This window comes from Argopecten irradians, chromosome 9 (assembly GCF_041381155.1).
Source record: "Argopecten irradians isolate NY chromosome 9, Ai_NY, whole genome shotgun sequence".
In the NCBI taxonomy this organism is placed as follows: Eukaryota; Metazoa; Mollusca; class Bivalvia; order Pectinida; family Pectinidae; genus Argopecten; species Argopecten irradians.
The window spans coordinates 7,539,686-7,558,898 of NC_091142.1; the positions used below are offsets into that span (position 1 = coordinate 7,539,686).

The 19,213-nt window shown below is 36.4% G+C and overlaps 1 protein-coding gene across 2 annotated transcripts in view; it reads left to right on the plus strand.

Moving 5' to 3' along the window:
- The window catches only part of LOC138331288 (uncharacterized), a 53,479-nt gene extending 38,132 nt beyond the window's left edge, over positions 1–15,347 (plus strand). For both annotated transcript variants that reach the window (XM_069278808.1, XM_069278810.1), the window contains exons 3-5: positions 698–3,883; positions 7,456–7,488; positions 8,751–15,347. In XM_069278808.1, the coding sequence (XP_069134909.1) occupies positions 698–3,883; positions 7,456–7,488; positions 8,751–8,788 (3,257 nt within the window). In that variant the 3' untranslated portion in view covers positions 8,789–15,347. The remainder of the gene's footprint in view (positions 1–697; positions 3,884–7,455; positions 7,489–8,750) is intronic.
- Positions 15,348–19,213: the final 3,866 nt, after the last annotated feature.

The window sequence follows — 19,213 nt, forward strand, 5'->3', positions numbered from 1 at the left end:
AAAAGTTCAGTTTTGCAATAAAATATGAATCTCTCAAAGGTGTGTTACAGTAGTATAAAATATTGATATCTGCATCCTGTTGAATCTCTTAATGGCATGACACACTAAGCCAGATCAATACCAACAGTGCATTTTTATTTCTGGGGATAAATCGAGATAAGAAGACTGTAAGATATGTAATCTAAAGAAACGTATCAACTTTTGTATCCTTTTGAATGGAACATCATATGTGATTAATCTTCAGGTCTGAAGGCCGTTTTGTCTGGGATTATTAACTCAATCTCCCCTTAAGTTTTATAATGAACTGTTCCAGCGTTAGAATTGGCAGAGCTTAAACACTTTTTGGGGGGTGAAAGAGTTAAGCTTCCTGGTGCATGTATCTAGTGTATCCGGTTCCAGTGCAGTATTGTCCGACATCTCTATACCTATACAGATCGTTAGTTTTCATTTCAGGGTAAATTTTGTTTAAATATCCTATCTTGGTGACTGTGTCTTTAAATGGCTTAAAGGATTTATTTTCAGAATGATTATGATGTTTATGAGAACAGTTAAATTTTGTTTATTCCCAGGAGAACTTTTGTCTACAGTGGCCAATAAAACTTTACAATGCTGAATTTGTCAACTGGCTATTAAAGTTTAGTAAAAGCCATAAATGTTATATCAATCCTAATTTTGTCTTGTCTTTTGTATTTTCCAGATGATTTGGATGATAAGGGAAAGAAAGCTGACTTTGATGAGAATGGCAACCCTTGTCTGAGCGAGCATGTTTCCAACTTTTTGCCAAAAAATTATAGGCAAATGAGAGAATCACCCCAGCCTGCTGATAGAGGGCCAAGCAAGAACAGATTTCGTCAAAACCAAAATGGTTGTTTTCCTACCAAACTTGATCAATTTGAAAACTATCCTCTCGGTGGTCAACAGGTGAAGGAACTCGAGGACTTGTCCACCGCTCAGAGCTCTGCCGATACCGCACACAAAAAGACACGGAAAAAGGTGAAAAAAGAAAAAATTATTCGTGCCGAGGAGGTTGAGAACTATGTAGGGGATAAAGAAGTTAGTGAACTTGTCAAATTTATTGAACAAGACAATGGCGGGCCGGCGGCCAAAAAAGCTGGCAAAAAGATTAACCAAGTCACTGCTGCCCACCCATCCACAACCACGGACACTGTTACGAACTCTGTCAAAACGTCAGAGAAAAACGCTAAAAAGAGTCGGGACAAAAAGCACAAGCCTTCTGTTGGCAGCAAAGTGATAGAAGAAAGTAGTGAACGCGAACGAAGTGAAAGTGTCAGTGCACTGAGTAGTAAAGAGGAGGAGGAAGAGAAAGTTGAGGAGGGACCATCGAGCGTACAACAGGAGGAGGATATTGAGTTGGAAGGCGTAATTGTCGAAAATCCAACTCAGGAAAAAGATTCTCCTCTACTCATTCAAAATTCTAGTGTTACTGTGAATACAATGGGAAATTCCTATGGACGAACCTCAAAAGAGGAGAACGGATTGATAGGTTCGGAGGAGAGTGTTATAGGAGCTTGCGAGAAACTAAATAACGACATATCATGTGAAAATAACGAAGACTTCTCAAAGCTTGCCCAAAACAACCACGTGGTGCACGGTATAGGTAAAGTAAGAATAAACAGTTTACACCAAGATGACAAGATACAGGAGGAAAAATCGGTGAAAAATAACAAAAAGAAAATGGGAAGTGTTACTGTGGCAAATTCTGCCACAGTACAGCTCAATAATAAAAAGACAGAAAAGGTTAAAAATGCTACCAGTGAGGATAAAATGGCTGCTGGAGCGACAAATCACGTTAAACACCAAAACAATAAAAATTCCAAGGTGAAAGGGGAATCCGCCCAAATGGAGGCTTTGGAAAGTGGTGGGAAAGGAAAATCAGATAATGTCAGGGCAACACCGTCTAAGTCTACAGCTGCGACAACTGATAATGTGAAAAACAATGTGGTATTGACTAAGGAAAATTATGAAAACTACATTTTCACTGACCTGGATATACCCGTCGTAGAGCCAGAGTTTACTGTAGTCGGAAAGAAAAAGAAACGACCAGTAAACGGCCCTGGACACACAACGCCACAGACCATCAAAGAACCTTGTAATCACAGTATTAAAAACAGTAATGTGCATGCCTCTCAAAGGACAACTGGACGTGTAGAACGTCCACGTAAACCGGTGCCACGATCAGTAACTCCTCCTCCACGTAACAGTCTGTCCACAACCGACAGTATAGACTCTGAACGGCTGCGTGATCTCAGCCCATCTTCATTCCCAGCTCTGAGCAGTTCCAGCTCAAGCATCAACTGTGGCCGTCAAACATTCAGGGAGGGTCGACGGAACTCCACAGGGGACGTCCCTTGTAAGGAGATCGTCCTAAAGGTTCAAGACGACAGCAGTGACATAGAATCTGTCAAATCACTCCCGGCTGCCCAGGGTGGCCCGCTACTTCCAATTTCTTATGCCAAGATGGCTGCCTCGCCCAAGCCTAGTAACACGTCGCTGGTGAGCAGCAGTGGAGACCCGGAAGAGGTGTATGAGGACGCCAACAAGGAATGGAAATGTGCCAACTGGAAGGGCAGTCCCACAGAAAGGAGGCATTCCATAGGCTCCAGTCCGGAAAACAACCTGAAGGAGACAGACAATGTTCTGCCCTCCCGTCAAAAGTTTGGCAGTGAGGAATTTCTGGCCTTGCCCGGTGAGGGTGAGGACAAGTCCAGTGTTCGAGGCGATGAGACGTCCTCAGTAGTTAGTCCTAGTGCTTCTTTCATGTCAGAAGACCCTCTGGAGACAGTTTTGGTGCCGTCTGCTAGTGCTCCAGTGTGTAATAAAGTCATGTTCGGTGACGTTACAATGGACAATGTTTCACATAGCTATAAAAAGACAAATTCACTATCCGATCATCAGGTTTCATCCTCCGCGACCGTTCAGAACACTCCGCTACAAGGGAATATCGGTGTCCCTGCCCCTGTCAGTGGAAATGGTGATATGGGGAGTGCTGCTCCCCCTGCTGTGGAGGCAGTTGTTGACAATGTCCAAGTTGAGTGTGTTCAGGCCCTGAAGGAACCCAGCCCCATGTGTAGGGGCCAACCAACCACTAAGTCACATGTGCCTCCTAGTAAACATCAGACTGGAAACGGAAAGAAGGTCCACAAAAACAAATCTGTCATATTCTTAGATAAACGACTGAACCAGGTGCCGAAAAACTTAGGAATTACATTTGGCTTTGAGTTAGATATAGATAATGAACCCATTGGGAGCTCTGGCGAACCGTGTAATGTTGTTGTCGGTGATAAAAGTGTTTCATCTGCTTCATTTGTGTCTACCCCCTCCGTTCTAAGTCATCAGTCTAGTGACAGTGATGTGCCCAATGTGGATACGAATTCTGTGATAAGTTCTTCACATCAACATAGTCATGCAGACACTTCCAGTGAAATGTGTACGTCTTCTAATTTAATCCTCGATAATAAGAAATGCAAACAAAGTGTTGTTACAAATTTATCAAAAGACATCTCTAAAATTAGCCATTCCCTGTCCGGGAAAAATGGAATTGTACTACCTAAAATAGACAACTGTGAAATTGTTCAATCTGCCTCATTATCAGAAACAAGCAATACGCCAGTGCATAGTTGTCAGACATCAAATTCTACCATAGAAAACAAGATCTCTAGTGACCCTGATTTACCCAAGGGAAATAACTTCAGACCAAACAGTATTGCTGTAAGCTATGGCGGTTCTATTAGTGAATTGAAAGATTTAGTTATTCCCAGTGCTAGTGTTGATTGTGTCAGCAGGCAGCTTCGGTTTGTTCCAGAGAAGGATGTAAACAAGACAAGCTTCAACATGGCTGAGGCAGTGTCCTATGTTGTCAGAGGTAAGTTCTTCTGTTTGTTATAATTCCATCTCTACCACAGTTAGTTTGGAGAGAAAATATAAGATCCTAAATTTAGTCGCCTTTTACAATCATGTAGTAGGGGCAGCAGGTAAGTACGCTCATCAAGAAATTCTGCTGGTTATAATCCAATCTCTACCACACTTATAAGTTACAAGAAACAAATATAAGATCTTAAATTTAGTCACCTTTTGTGATCATGCAATAGGGGCAGCAGGTACATTTCTAATCCTTACCATGCTTCAGTGGGATATAGAACTCTATTATGGGAAAACACCGTGTGAATAATGCTGTAGTCTTCTAAAACATGCACCTCACACATAACACGCTGCATACATACATATATGGGGGACTACCATATCCTTAAATGACCCTTGCTGTTAATAAGACATTAATTCAATCAATCAAAACAAAATACCACAATTATCATTCCTAACATTCATTTTCACTAGCAGTAAATTAGGCTTTGTAGCCCTCATACCAACACGCTACAGCCCAAATATCAGATCTGGGATCAACTTGGTTTTTGAATTGTGTAGATGACTTCTATTTCGATAAACAAGAGACCTAGATACCTGATATTTGGCCTGTGGCATGATGGAATAAAGGGCTGCCAGGGTACTAAGTGTACCAACAAACTTTTCTATCTACATGCGAACACTCATATATTGATGCCGTCCTTCAGATGAACAATAATTATAACAGACCCATTGATGGAACAACAGGAATCCCAACAGTTTTTTTCTGATGCAAGGACCCTTTCTTCTTCTGGGATATTCCTCTCTGAACTTTCAAAGACCTTTCCTACTCAAATACCATAACCAATACTTTTTCAGACTTAGCCCTTAAGCTGGCTCACATAGCCCTATATGAGATACTCATACAGCTCACATTTACTATATGAAATTTATGAACTATACATATTTAATTTATTCCTACTCACATATTCTCATAAAAGTAATTTATTATTTCTATTGTATCATTCATCTTTAAAAATTCATGAAACTTTTTGTATTCATATTCCTAGATTTTAGACCAATCACCATTTAGCTTTGTATCATTTCCTCCATTACTTCCTTGGCAACTTATCTATGATGTCATAATACATTATTATCACATGACCTCTGTTGTCCTACTGTACTATTTGTACACCATGTAAGCTGTGCCCTGATGACGGCCTGCCTTTAAAGCCGAAACATGTTGGCAACCAGCAGCACCAGATGAACCTAGAATATACTATTTTGCACCTGGCTCAGGAGTTGCATCTCTTATTTTTTCGATTATGGTTACCAGGTTTGTTCAAGGGAATGACCTTGACCTTTGTTCAAGTTCACAGGGATCAAATAGGCTAAAATCTTTAAAACAACTTCTTGTCAATAACTAAGATGCCTAACAACCTGATATTGGGCTTGTGACATGCATATGCATTGACATGCATATGGATAACCTTGACCTTCATTCAATGTCACAGGGCTAAAATCTTCAAATAACTGCCTTTGAAGAATGACGTATCATTCAAAGTCAAAGGAATCTAAATAGGCTAAGATCTTAAAAGGACTTTTTGTCAATAACTATGGCCTAGATACCCGATACTGGCCCCATATAGCATGCTGCAAAGAAACGTAAAAAAAGTTTGTTTAAATTGAAATTTACCTGAGCTTGAGTCATACATACATAGACAATCTTATTTAACTCTCTTATGCACCATAATTACCAGGTGAGAAATTCTAATGGGCTCTTGCTAGTTTCTTTCTTAATTTCCATTTAATTGTATGAATGACTGCTGCTTATGACAGAATTTAATTAGATTTTTCCGTATTAAATTAAATAATATAAATTACTTAAAAGTTTGATGTATATAATTATAAACAGTCATGATTTGCATACGGTGTCGGCTTTTTCCAAAATAATCGCTGTGGCCTATTAAATATTATACAGGGCTTCAATGGACTAAACAATTAATGGCATCGCGACATTAGAATCTTCAATCTATGACCCAAGGTCAACAGAGCCAATCTATATATCAAGCTATCGAGAGGGAAAGTCAGGGTCGCAATTGATTATAACTATTGGATATTTTGTACATTTTATCACAAGATAAAAATTAATTTGCTGTGTCAATTCAATATGAGAACATACTCACCAAATGCTTGAAGATGCATTTTGATTACCATTCTACTTCATTGGCTTAAGCTTTTTCAAGCGTGAATAAGTTAAAAAAAAAAAAGAGTCCTGATGTTTTATCCACAAAGGGTGAATCTGGAACTAATGTTAACAAATGTTTTTTTTTATCTGCTTAATTTTTTTTATGCTACAAAATAACCATAACAACATTCATCTGCTGTCATACTGAAAATAGGATAGAATTTATCGTATGACCAAGGATCCATATATTCATTAAAACACTAAAGCCTGGCTGTGTTAGCATCCACCTCTGTATAAAGACCACCTGCTTAATAAGATCACTTTTATAGGGTCCATAATGACCAGTTTTCAACACAATTCAACCTGTGTATAAAGACCACCTGGCCATTATGGCAATTTTTCCTGTGGGGGGTCTTTATAGACAGGTTAGATTGAGAATTACAATATGAAACTTTGAAAGCTCTATGGTAACATTACTAGGTGAAATACAGGTCTATTGTGGCTCTTAAGTATGTGATAAAACCAGTTTTGAAATTGCACTTGTTGTATTATGAGTACATGTTGAATACAGGCCTATTGGGACACTTGATTATAAAAATTCTCATTTTATGGAGCCAGCAGACAGCAAAGAGGAGCTTGTCATCCCGTAAAAAAACAACACTAGACAGAAAAATCATTAAGTAATTGGCAAACATGTCCAAACAGAGCTGATGTTTCGATCATTTTGAGCACTAAACCCTTTCTTCCATGAAAGTGATGCGGGGCACGATTTGTATTGTGTATTTGATAAAGGATGTTTTGACATTTTCGATATGACATTGTCTGATAGGTTTGATGGCAGCTGATCCATTGTCCAAATAGAGGCCATGTTGTATATATGAAGTAATGTCAAATCACAGGCAATGTGTTGTAGAGCTAGCCAAGGTCATTCATGTGAAGGTTGAAGATATCCTAGCAACATATCAGAAGTCAAGGGATGTTTCCCACGTCCATCTTATTTCATCCATCCTGTCCTGTCCCATCATGTCTCACTCTGCAGACAATTCTAGATCTAGTTTCATGAATTTCATTTTGATATGGACCGTAGTGGGCAGTGGTTAAGATGTCCAGAGATATTACATGCATTTACTTCACCTCTGGGTCGTGAATTCAAATCCCATGTTGGATAGGTGCCAGGTACTGACTTGTAAGTCGGTGGTTTCTTCTCTGGTACTCTTACTTTTCTCCACCTCATAACCTTGGACAATAATTTTGGTATATATTGACAAATTTTCAATATCAGGTGTTATCTTTGTATCACATGTGTGTGGAGAAAATGGTAGACTGAAGTTTGTTGACACATGTATTTATAAACCTTTATTTACTTATTATGTATGCACAATTCAAGCACTTTAATTTTTTCTTTTCAGATTGGGACAGATTTCTACAGTTCAAAGAGAAAAGTAAGTTTATAGTAAAATCATCAATCATACCTATATCATCACTGCATGATAAAAAGTAACTTGGTTAATTTGTTTCTGTTATGTATGTAGAAATGTTACCTAAATTCCATGGCTAGACTTGTCCAAAGTCTGACATGGGTCAGTCTATTCCACTGAAGAGGGTAGTAAACACTTTGACTATCAGTGAGAGATATATGACATGTAAATTTTAGATATACCTAAATTCCATGATTAGACTTGTCCAAAGTTTGATATGGGTCAGTCTATTCCACCGGAGAGGGGAGTGAACACTATGAGTGAGTGATATCTAACATGATGTCACCCTTCTGAGGAAACGTTTGATTATTTCATCATCCTTGTGGGATCTGCTTAGTTTTATCATTAACTCGGTGATCACAGATATCTCACGTACTTTCCTGGCAAAATATCGAGAAACTCGGCTAATCTGTCAAATTGACGTGATCCAAACCTAAAGTGATGTGATTATACTTATAGTGATGTGGTGTTCAGGAATGTGACTTTTAAGATTTGATAAAAGAATTTTTTTTTGAAGAATTCATGTGATCTGCATGTTTAACTCACTCATCCCTGAAGATACATTTGAAGTCTTCTGATTTTAAGGGCTAAGTAGATTGAGTTTATGTATAATTATGAAAAAAATATGTGTTATAACTTTTGGTGTGGATATATATGTAAATGTTCTAATATTGGTGAATTTACGATAAGTTAAAGAAGCACCACTGCCAACAAATGGGTTTTTTTTTTCTATCGAAAACAGGAGCAGATGAATTAGTATTTTTCTTAGTTAAAATAGTTACTTGCTTTACACCATTACCACCATTGAAAAGTTCGAACTTCTAATTTTAAAGATGAAAATATTAAAAATAATTAGTTGCATACCAAAAAAATTCAGTGGAATGAAGCACTGATTGACCATGCACCAAAAGTAAAATGAATTATTTCATACTATTTTTTGTGTTGATTAGACATATATATCCATGATTAAACACCAATTATTGTTCAAATGATGAGTATATGATTTATGTTCTGTCGGCGGTGGAGCATCTTTAAGACAGATAAAATACCATACAAATATGTAACTATATATGTACATGTACTTCATATTTACTTGGTATTTTAATCTCGGTTGAGGAGGATCAACAGACATCTTAAAAAGACAAGCAGTTAGCTGTGTTACTGGTATAATATGGTCAGCCATTACCGGAAGAATAATAGAGTTTGTTTAACATATATCTTTACAGATCCAGCCACAGTCGTTGTGTACAACAGCTCTGAGTAACACAGCATTAGCACATCACACCACCCAGTTGTCATGGCAACGTTACAGTACACAGTGTTCAGCGAATAGGAAGAGGGGAGACAACCCATCACATTCCCCAACACCACCCGATGTATCTGTAAACACATAAGCTTGTTATGTTTGCCTACTGCCTGTGTCCACGTGCAAGCCTTATAAATCCTTCTATTTATTTGCCACTGTTCTCTATTTTGCATTTGATATAGGCATTGTATTTTTGTTATGGAGTGGAAAACATGTGTATTTTTGTTCACCAAGCTATTTTGATGGACCTGTTGCCATCTGTTGATTAGATAATGTTAAAATTAGTATAATTAGCGGATGAATTAAATGTGAATTTTAGGTAGTACATATTGGGATATAACCAGAAGGGATTGTTGGAGATTGCTGATTGATTATGGATGTTCAAGCTTTAGCACTTCTGAAGGAAGGCTACTAGAAATATTTTGAATTGTTGAATTTTTGCTTGGATAGGAAGATTTGCTTAAGCGTTAGATAATAATATACCAGAGAAAACATACAACCAATGTCTTAGTGATGTGTCTCATTTTTTACCGACTGCTTGCCATGCAGTTTTTACCATTAGTCAAAATTAAAATATTTATATTAAAAAAAATGCTTTAAAAAATACAAATGTCAGTGAATGAGCAGATATTTCTTGTGCAAGTGGTAGAAAAATATGGTAATGTTTTAAAGTGTATAGACAGGGGTAATTTAACATGGTCTACTTTGTAAAAGTTTCTGTTTTTTTGTTTTTTTTTATACAGGTCTGAAAGAAACAGCTGTAATAATTACCTGGAAAAATTTCTTCTGATAGTGTTTGTAACATTATTGCAGGTGTGTTTCATCAGCTTTGGAGCTTACTGAAACATATCTATAACAGAAAATTTTTGTATGTTTTTGCAGCTGTATTTATTGAGCATTTCGCTAATTATGACAGAAAATAAAAATAAGATTTTTTTTTTTCGTAATGTAACAAAAAACAAGCCCACATAAGATATTTGTTGAAGAAATGGTGCCATGAATTTATTTATCAAAATCTGGTTTTGAAGAATTAATATTCTAGATTGTCTTGTCTTATCATAGATAGATGATAGGGCATTATATATCTATGTGTGTCAAAGGTTTTATATTTTGAAGACATATAAACTTGGATATGAAGATGACTATTGATAGACTGTGAAATGAATTCTGCAGTTGGACATTTGAAAAGAGGAAATGGATATTGAAAAGAGGAATGGAAATTTAAAATTTAAAAAAAAAAAAAAAAAAAAAAAAATGACTGCTAGGCAATGTGGTGCCAATGTGCTGCACATAAATATGTACATAAGCAATCGTTAAGATTGTTACAATGGAGACTGACTTTTGTTTGGAACAAAATTCTTCAATGCCAAAATAACATTAACAAGCCACTTAGAATATCTCTGTAACATTGTGTTGTTATTAAAGCTCAGGTTATAAGAAAATATAAAAGGAACGTAAAAATATTCCGTAGAATGATTGTGTTTCTAAACATAACCATTGTATTAGTTGACTTCAAGATTCTTATTTAGTTCCATTTAGAACTCCGTAACTGTTTTCGGTTGGTTAGCACAACTCTTTGTATAGTGTTTACGGAGAGACACATGTTACTAAATGTTTTAGAACATTTGTTGATGTGAAACTGATATCAATTACCTCCCTTTGTAACATCAAAATCCACAAACAGAAAGTGTTTTAAGTTGATTTTTTTTATATTTTGTTTATTTCTTTATCAAATGTATTGTTTATTATCAAGTGAATGTTTGTTATTTTCCTTACCGTCTTAAAACTCAAAAATATTTTTTATTTTCCTGATCATAAAATCGAGCTTGTGTTTGAGTTTTTATATATTGGTCACCTTGATGGGTTTTTGGTCACAACGCATAGCAGGGTTGATGTTGACATCACTTTTCATAACTTAGTCTCAACACATTAAAATGGATGGGGGGATATCAAGGGAAAAAATGTTTAGTTCAATTTCATTAAATTATTAACCCCAAGCACCCCTAAAGATACATTTGAATTCTTCTAATTCTATTACCAACATAGTCCATTATGAAACTTCAGGGGTGACTGAATTGATATTTGAAAAGCCTCATAGAAACAGCTTTCTGTAGGTTAAAATGCTGTAATAAGTAAAGAATATTTTGTAGGTTGTTGATTCTATTGTTTTGTTAGTATATCAACAATATGGAAAATGTGAATTTGGCAGAATATTGACTTTTGTCTGTAAACCTAAAAGTAGGTGTAGTTACGTCGGCAGTAAACTTGTAAGCAAACTCTCTAGTCAACCAGGTGTAATTTTGTAGATTTTACCAATAGATAAAGCAAAACGAGGACTTTATGTATTATGAAGAAGACAAACATTGCTTGTAAGAGAAGAAGTAGAGTTTCACGGACAGCATAAACCAGTCGCTGATTAATCTTAACTCATTCACCCCTCAATAAACATTTAGACTCTTCTAAAGCAAGGACTAGAGTAGTCCATTATGGAATTTCAGAGGTGAATGAGTTTATTAGGAATTCAGCAATATCAAAGGATTAAGTAATTGTATACAACTTGTGGCAAAGGGAGACGACTCTCTCTTATGGATACCAACATTCCTTTGTGATCTTGTCACAGTTTTCATAAATAGGTCATCGTATCGCTGTAATGTCTGTTTTTAGACAATAAACAATTTCTGCATTTTAGTCTAGAAACACTCCCTCATACCCAGAAAATGTGTTTTTGATATTTTTGCACCGCATATCTGAAAGGAAGAATTTTATTTTACCCTATGTAATATTTTGTGTTGGTTTAATTAGAAATCTGTTAAAATTTGTTAAATGATAAAATATATATATTATATATACACTAGCATATAATGCTGTTAATCCGTAACGTATAATTTGTTTATAAACTGGCTCCTGTGTTTGTTTTCACCTAAGTAATTCTTCAAAGGTCTTATTTGCTCAACAAAATATTTTGATAACTTTTTTGTTTTTTCGTTTCATGTTTGTAAGATGGATGTGATTATTAGAACTTCTAATGATTTTGAAATGTATTTTAAAAAAAGATTAATTAAAGAAAATGGTAACAACTTAAGAAGATAATTGAAATTTATTTATTTTGAGATCGGAAACATGGGAAAACGTTTTGAACGATTGGATTTAGGGGTTAGCAAGGAGCTAGGTGTAAAAGTTTTGTGTTCGTATGGGTTGTGGAACAAGCCCGTGCTGGTCAAGGTCATGACAGAAGGTCAAAGTTCAGAGGTTAAAGTTGAAAGGGCACAGGATGTTCCACAACTAGTGTACAAGTGTTAATGTAGTAATTTGTGAAAAACTATGAATGTGTTATCGCCCAGTACAAGTGCTGGGTCACGGTGACGAGTGTTTGATTGTGTGTATATGAACAATGTTAAATGATTATGATATAATTATGATGATACTTGCAATTATTTTCCATTTTATACTTTCCTAATTCTGTTTGTTTAGTTAAATCATCTGCAAGAAAGACATTTGTTTTTGAGGTAAAACAATACGAAAAGCTATGTTCCTTTGTTTTTCTTGAAGTGCTGATTGGATATTGTAACCATGGTGATAGAACACCAAGGGCATTTCTTTTTGAAAGTGGCTTGAATCTCCTAATTATGTATTTTCTACAAAGCATAACAAAATATTTTTAAAAGATTTGAAGAAACACACATGAATCTGTTAACATAACGTAATTTATAAATACCAAAGAAGTACTTGGTTGAATGTTATTTATTTATGTGTCTTTGGAAAATTTGAATATTTAGATAACTATTTTATTATTTTTTCAAGCAAATTTTTAATAGTTGGTCAGATCTTATCATATGTGTTAGAGATATATACATATAAATATATGCCACCAATCAAAGCACTTTTAATATTGAGAAATTGGCCTTAATATGTTGCCATGGTTACATGATCATGTTGTCCACAGGAGGTCACTAAAACATTTTCATCTGTTAGAAGAACCAGATAAATTATTTCTGAAAACTTTCAAAATTGGGGACGTTTTGTCATAAATATTAATAATATGCTTAAAAATGGATTGTTTTCTATCTTCATTAGATTGTCATGACTTGAAATTTTCAAATAACATTTCATATAAATGTCAAGTTTATGGAATTGACCTTTTTAAAAAGCTTATATCCTTAAAGTTAGGTTGTCCTTACAACTCATTCACCCCTGAAAGCACATTTAGACTCTTCTATATCAAAGACTAGACCAGTCCATTATGAAATTTCAGTGGTGAATGAGTCAAAGCCCTACATAGAGCATGTAAAAATTGGCTTCAAATTTATAACCAGTTTTTTTTCTGCCATTATCAATCAGTTAATGAAGTCTTTACGATCAATCGGGTCATATTTGAAATATTTGGATTCTATATTTGTGAAAATAAATATCTAAGAAAATGAAAAGGACACATTTGTTTAATAACACTTGGGCCTCCTGTGGATGTGTGCAAGGTCTACTGAGTGTGTGTGGGCTCCTGCAGTGATCGGTGCCTGTCCTTGTCTCTTATAACAAGTGTTAAAGATTTTCATGTTTTATTTATCCCGAACATTAACATCTCTTTAGTGCAGTAATACTGACAATAATAGATTTATTCTGTGGTGATGAAATGGCTTAGGCGACTTGAAACATTTCTTCTTTGTTTATCAAGTTACAAATTATTCTCTATCAAGTTACAAATTATTTCATCTAGTAACGAATTATTCAATCAATATTTTATGTCTGTGGGGTACTTGTAGAATTTGTAATAATTCCACAGGATTAGTTATCAAATGGTATTGACATCTTCATATCGAAGTCCCAAATTTCCTGTATCAATTTTCATTTAGGTTTCATTTTTACTTCTATGGAATATACATTCAGTTAGATAAGATGGTTTTAAAACAAAATCGAACCATCACAGCTACAAAGTTCTTGTGTCTTGTAAATTTCACTGTTATTTCATTCCATCTACTCAAACTGTAGCAGAAAATACATTAGAATTTCTATATTAGGATAAGGACAAAATAGCCATGTCAGAATAAAGTATAATTTTGAATATTTATAACTAGAAAATATCATTATTTTAGTGAGTATATCATACAATTTCCTGATTGGATGGTGGTAAAATTGTTTCTGAAGATCACTTTGTGGACTTCCCAATTTGAATTTGTTTAGTGATTCCAAATGATGATTCTTTTAGCGCTTGTAGGAAGAAAAAAATTTTGTATATTTTTTTCATACACTTTTAAATACTGTCTCAAATTGGGCATTTTAAAATACATGTATTGCATTTACCTAGGACATAGAGGAGCATTTAGTTAAAGTAGGTTCATTTTGAAGGTGATCCATTTTTTTTATTATTCTACGATTAGATGCACAGACATTACACCACAAAGTGAAAAGAACTCGTCATTTTCATATCATGTTCTCTTATGTATAACGATTTACTCTGTCAAACAGTTTCGTTGCAGTAAAAGGTCTAAATTAACATTTGACTTATTATCTTATCAAGTGGAATAATTTCATTGTCTTTAATATGTATGAACATCTTTTGCTGTCGATAGCCTCCACTTGGGTCATAAAACGTGCCTTTATCATTTTGACCGATCATTGGTGCTTCCCTACGACAGCCTTTCCTAAAGTCCCAACATGTTACATTGTGCCATTGTCTAAACTAGCAATACAGATACTTAGCCGAGTTGATAGATGAGACAAATCCCTGTGCTTTTACACCTAGTATATATTAACTAGGTTGACATATAAGACAAATCCCTGTGCTTTTACACCTAGTATTTATGAACTGGGTTGACACATAAGACAAATCCCTGTGCTTTTACACCTATTATGTATTAGCTGGGTTAACAGATGAGACAAATCCCTGTGCTAGGATTTGTCCGAGAGACTATTTTCACTTTCTGTCTTGATAATTTTTGTGTTGTTTATTAGCCATATTTTATCGTACCCTATACCTTTCCCAGTCTCTACATTCCCATTGGCCGCCTACACTGCAGGAGTCCCTCTTTGAGAGTTGAAATTTTTCTAGCTTTGGCTGACGGCTAGCAATTGAAATGTTTCCCTAATTATTTCGTATTACAAATTTAAAATGCTTTAATGTTTTTGAGAGATGAGTATTGTATATTGATGTATACCATAGGAGTTGCCAGCGGTGAGGATTCAGGGGCTAATCATCAGTTAGTGCCAAGGTGGATATACCTTTCCATTCTGAATATGATATATATAAAATGATTTTTGAAAACCAGAAAATCACTAATTATTAGTTTTCTTGTTAACTATTGATTTTTTTTTTCCTTCATCGATTTGTGATGTAGTCAAATAAGCCTTGTTCGAAAATACAGTTCAAAAAGAACACTTTTGGATTAATTTTATAAAAATGTTTGTAGATTTTACAAACTGATATTGATGAACCAAATACCCACAATATTTATATTATTACTGTTTTTGTGTCATTGTCAACAGCAGTCGGTATACCTTGGAAATAAAATGCTTACTGAATTAACACGTCTTCCTGTTCTTATTTTGTGATGTTGATAAAACTTCTGTGGTGACATTATTTCTGCTATAGTGTTATTTTAGATCATGTCAACAAAGTCGAGTTAACATTGTCAGCAAGTCAAGTTATAAAATTTTACATAATCATCTTGGAAAGTTGAGTTATATTATTGAAGCAGCCTATCCTGGATCTCCCCATAATAATTTAAGTCCACTTTTCAAGAGATAGTTGACTAACTGATATAAGTGTTTGAACAAGTTTATATAACTAGACTTGTCAACATAATCAAGTTACCATGACAACCCAAAATAACATGATAGTAGAAATATACCACCATGTGTTGGATCCCAGGCATGGGTCCTCCCACAAAAGCCTTTAAGTCAAAATTTTTTTTAATCTTTATGGATACCAATCGAGATAGACTAAAGATAAAATAGTTAACTATGGAATTATATGAAACTATCCCTGTTAGCATCATACGGTTGAGTGTCTTTTGAAATCTTAAAGATGCTCCAACGCTAACAAATGGTATTGTTTCGTTATCAAACACAGAAACAGACAAATTACTGTTTTTCTTCAGTTACAAAAGTTACTTACTTTACACTATTACCACCTCTGAAAAGTTTGAGCTTTTATTTTTGCTCCAAGACAAAAATATTGAAAACAATTAATTGCATCGCAAAAAATTTCTGTGGCACTATGTCCTATGTAGATTGAAGTATTGATTGCGCATGCACCAAAAGCAAATTAAATTATTTTATTTTATTTTTTGTGTTAATTTGAATATATATACACGAATATTTACAGTTTGCACTGACATGGACTCAATAACCATGCTATCTAGTATTATCATTATCAGCGTATAATGTTAGCACAACACGCTCGGCTATTCTATTGTTACGTGAATAGTCGATGGCGTAGCAACGTGAGGTCATGACCCCACTTTTGGCAGGAACATATGATTGAAAATCAGCTGTTCAATCGAATTCGTTGACGATGACAGGAGAGAAAACAATATGGGTATTTTAACAAGCGCTCACCTGGTTTGTAATGCCAAGTAATGTTCTGAATACAGGTTCATTGTTTCTTTTCTGAAGGAATTTTAATATTAACCTCTAAGTCCCCTATTGGGCCCCACCCCTCTTGCCCCCAAGGGGTCAGAGCCAAAGTACTGTTCTCCTTCCCCCAAGGATGTTTGTGGTCAAATTTGGATACAATCCATGTAGAACTCTATGACTAGTAGCGATTTAAAGGATTTACCTCTATTTCCCCTATTGGGCCCCGCCCCTCCTGCCCCCAGGGTGTCAGAGCAAAAATTTATACAAGTTCTGTTCCCCTTCCAACCAGGGTGTTTGTGGCCAAATTTGGTTACAATACATGCAGAACTCTATGACAAGTAGCGATTTAAAGGATTTACCTCTATTTCCCCTATTGGGCCCCGCCCCTCCTGCCCCCGGGGGGTCAGAGCCAAAATTTATACAAGTTCTGTTCCCCCTCCCCCAAGGATGCTTGTGACCAAATTTTGTTACAATCCATGCAGAACTCTATGACTAGTAGCGATTTAAAGGAAATGTTGACGGACGGCGCGCCATGACATAAGCTCACTGGCCCTTCGGGCCAGGTGAGCTAATAAAAAATATGCAACTGCCGCTAGAAAAAAATAATATCCATTTACTTGAAAAACTGTAAATATAAGGTATAGATGTTTATTTTGTTGAGGTTATGAGGGTATAATGATAATGGAGCCCTTGTAAATTTTATGTAACTCGGCTTCACCGGGGTTACATGCTCCATTATCATTATACCCTCATAACCTCAACAAAATAAACAACTATTCCTTAATTAAACACCAATTATTGTTAAATTGATGAGTATCGTTATGCTCTGTCGGCGGTTGAGAATCTTGAAGCAAAGAGGTAGACAGAATCTCCTAAACCAGACACGTCCTTAGCAGACAGTTAAAACAACTTAAAGAATGAACATTTCTTTTGTATTTTATAAAATATTCAAACAATCCTGATGTGCCAAACTTTGAAATTTAGTGAATATCTCGGGGTGACTTCTTATATCAATATCCAGTAGTAAAGTAAGAAAGCATAATTTGGTACCATATATTGTAAAGTGAGAATACATGTACAAAATTGTGCACCAATGATTAACAAAACAAGAGGCCCAGAGGGCCTGTATCGCTCACCTGGTTTATAATGCCAAATAATGTTCTGAATACAGGTTCATTGTTTCTTTTCTGAAGGAATTTTAATATCTACCTCTAAGTCCCCTATTGGGCCCCACCCCTCCTGCCCCCAGGGGGTCAGAGCCCAAAGTTCTGTTCTCCTTCCCCAAGGATGTTTATGGCCAAATTTGGTCACAATCCAAGCAAAACTCTAGGACAAGTAGCGATTTATAGGATTTACCTCTATTTCCCCTATTGGGCCCCACCCGTCCTGCCCCCAGGGGCCAAAGCCAAAATTTATAAAAGTTCTGTTCCCCTTCCCCCAAGGATGTTTGTGGCCAAATTTGGTTACATTCCATGCAGAACTCTATGACTAGTAGCGATTTAAAGGATTTACCTCTATTTCCTCTATTGGGCCCCACCTCTCCTGCCCCCAGGGTGTCAGAGCAAAAATTTATACAAGTTCTGTTCCCCTTCCACCCAGGGTGTTTGTGGCCAAATTTGGTTACAATACGTGCAGAACTCTAGGACAAGTAGCGATTTATAGGATTTACCTATAATTCCCCTATTGGACCCCGCCTCTCCTGCCCCCCGGGACCAGTGCCAAAATTTATACAAACTCAGTTCTTATTCTCCCAAGGATATTTCTGGCCAAATTTGGTTACATTCCACTATCTCTATGACTAGTAACGACTTAAAGGATTTACCTCTATTTCCCCTATTGGGCCCCACCCCTCCAGCCCCCGGGGGGCCAGAGCCAAAATTTATACAAGTTCTGTTCCCCTTTCCCCAAGGATGTTTGTGGCCAAATTTGGTTAAAATCCATGTAGAACTCTATGACAAGTAGTGATTTAAAGGATTTACCTCTATTTCCCCTATTGGGCCCCGCCCCTCCTGCCCCCGGGGGACCAGAGCCAAAATTTATAAAAGTTCTGTTCCCCTTCCCCCAAGGATGTTTATGGCCAAATTTGGTTACATTCCATTCAGAACTCTATGACTAGTAACGATTTAAAGGATTTACCTCTATTTCCCCTATTGGCCCCACCCCTCCTGCCCCCGGCGGGTCAGAGCCAAACTTTATACAAGTTCTGTTCCCCTTCCCCCAAGGATGTTTGTGGCCAAACTTGATTACAATCCATGCAGAACTCTAGGACAAGTAGCGATTTATAGGATTTACCTCTATTTCCCCTATTGGGCCCCGCCCCTCCTTCCCCCGGGGGGTCAGAGCCAAACTTTATACAAGTTCTGTTCCCCTTCCCCCAAGGATGTTTGTGGCCAAATTTGGTTACAATCCATGCAGAACTCTAGGACAAGTAGCGATTTAAAGGATTTACCTCTATTTCCCCTATTGGGCCCCGCCCCTCCTGCCCCCGGGGGGTCAGAGCCAAAATTTATACAAGTTCTGTTCCCCCTCCCCCAAGGATGCTTGTGGCCAAATTTGGTTACAATCCATGCAGAACTCTATGACTAGTAGCGATTTAAAGGAAATGTTGACGGACGGGACGGACGGGACGGACGACGGACGCCGCGCCATGACATAAGCTCACCGGCCCTTCGGGCCAGGTGATTGAGAAAAAAACTTTAAACAAAAAGTTCCGGAAAAGTCTCGTTGACTCACTTGGCAGCCGGTTGTTAGATGATCTTATGCTGATTGTGCATTTCTGTTGTGAAGTCAACACAATAACTTAAAGTCGGTGGA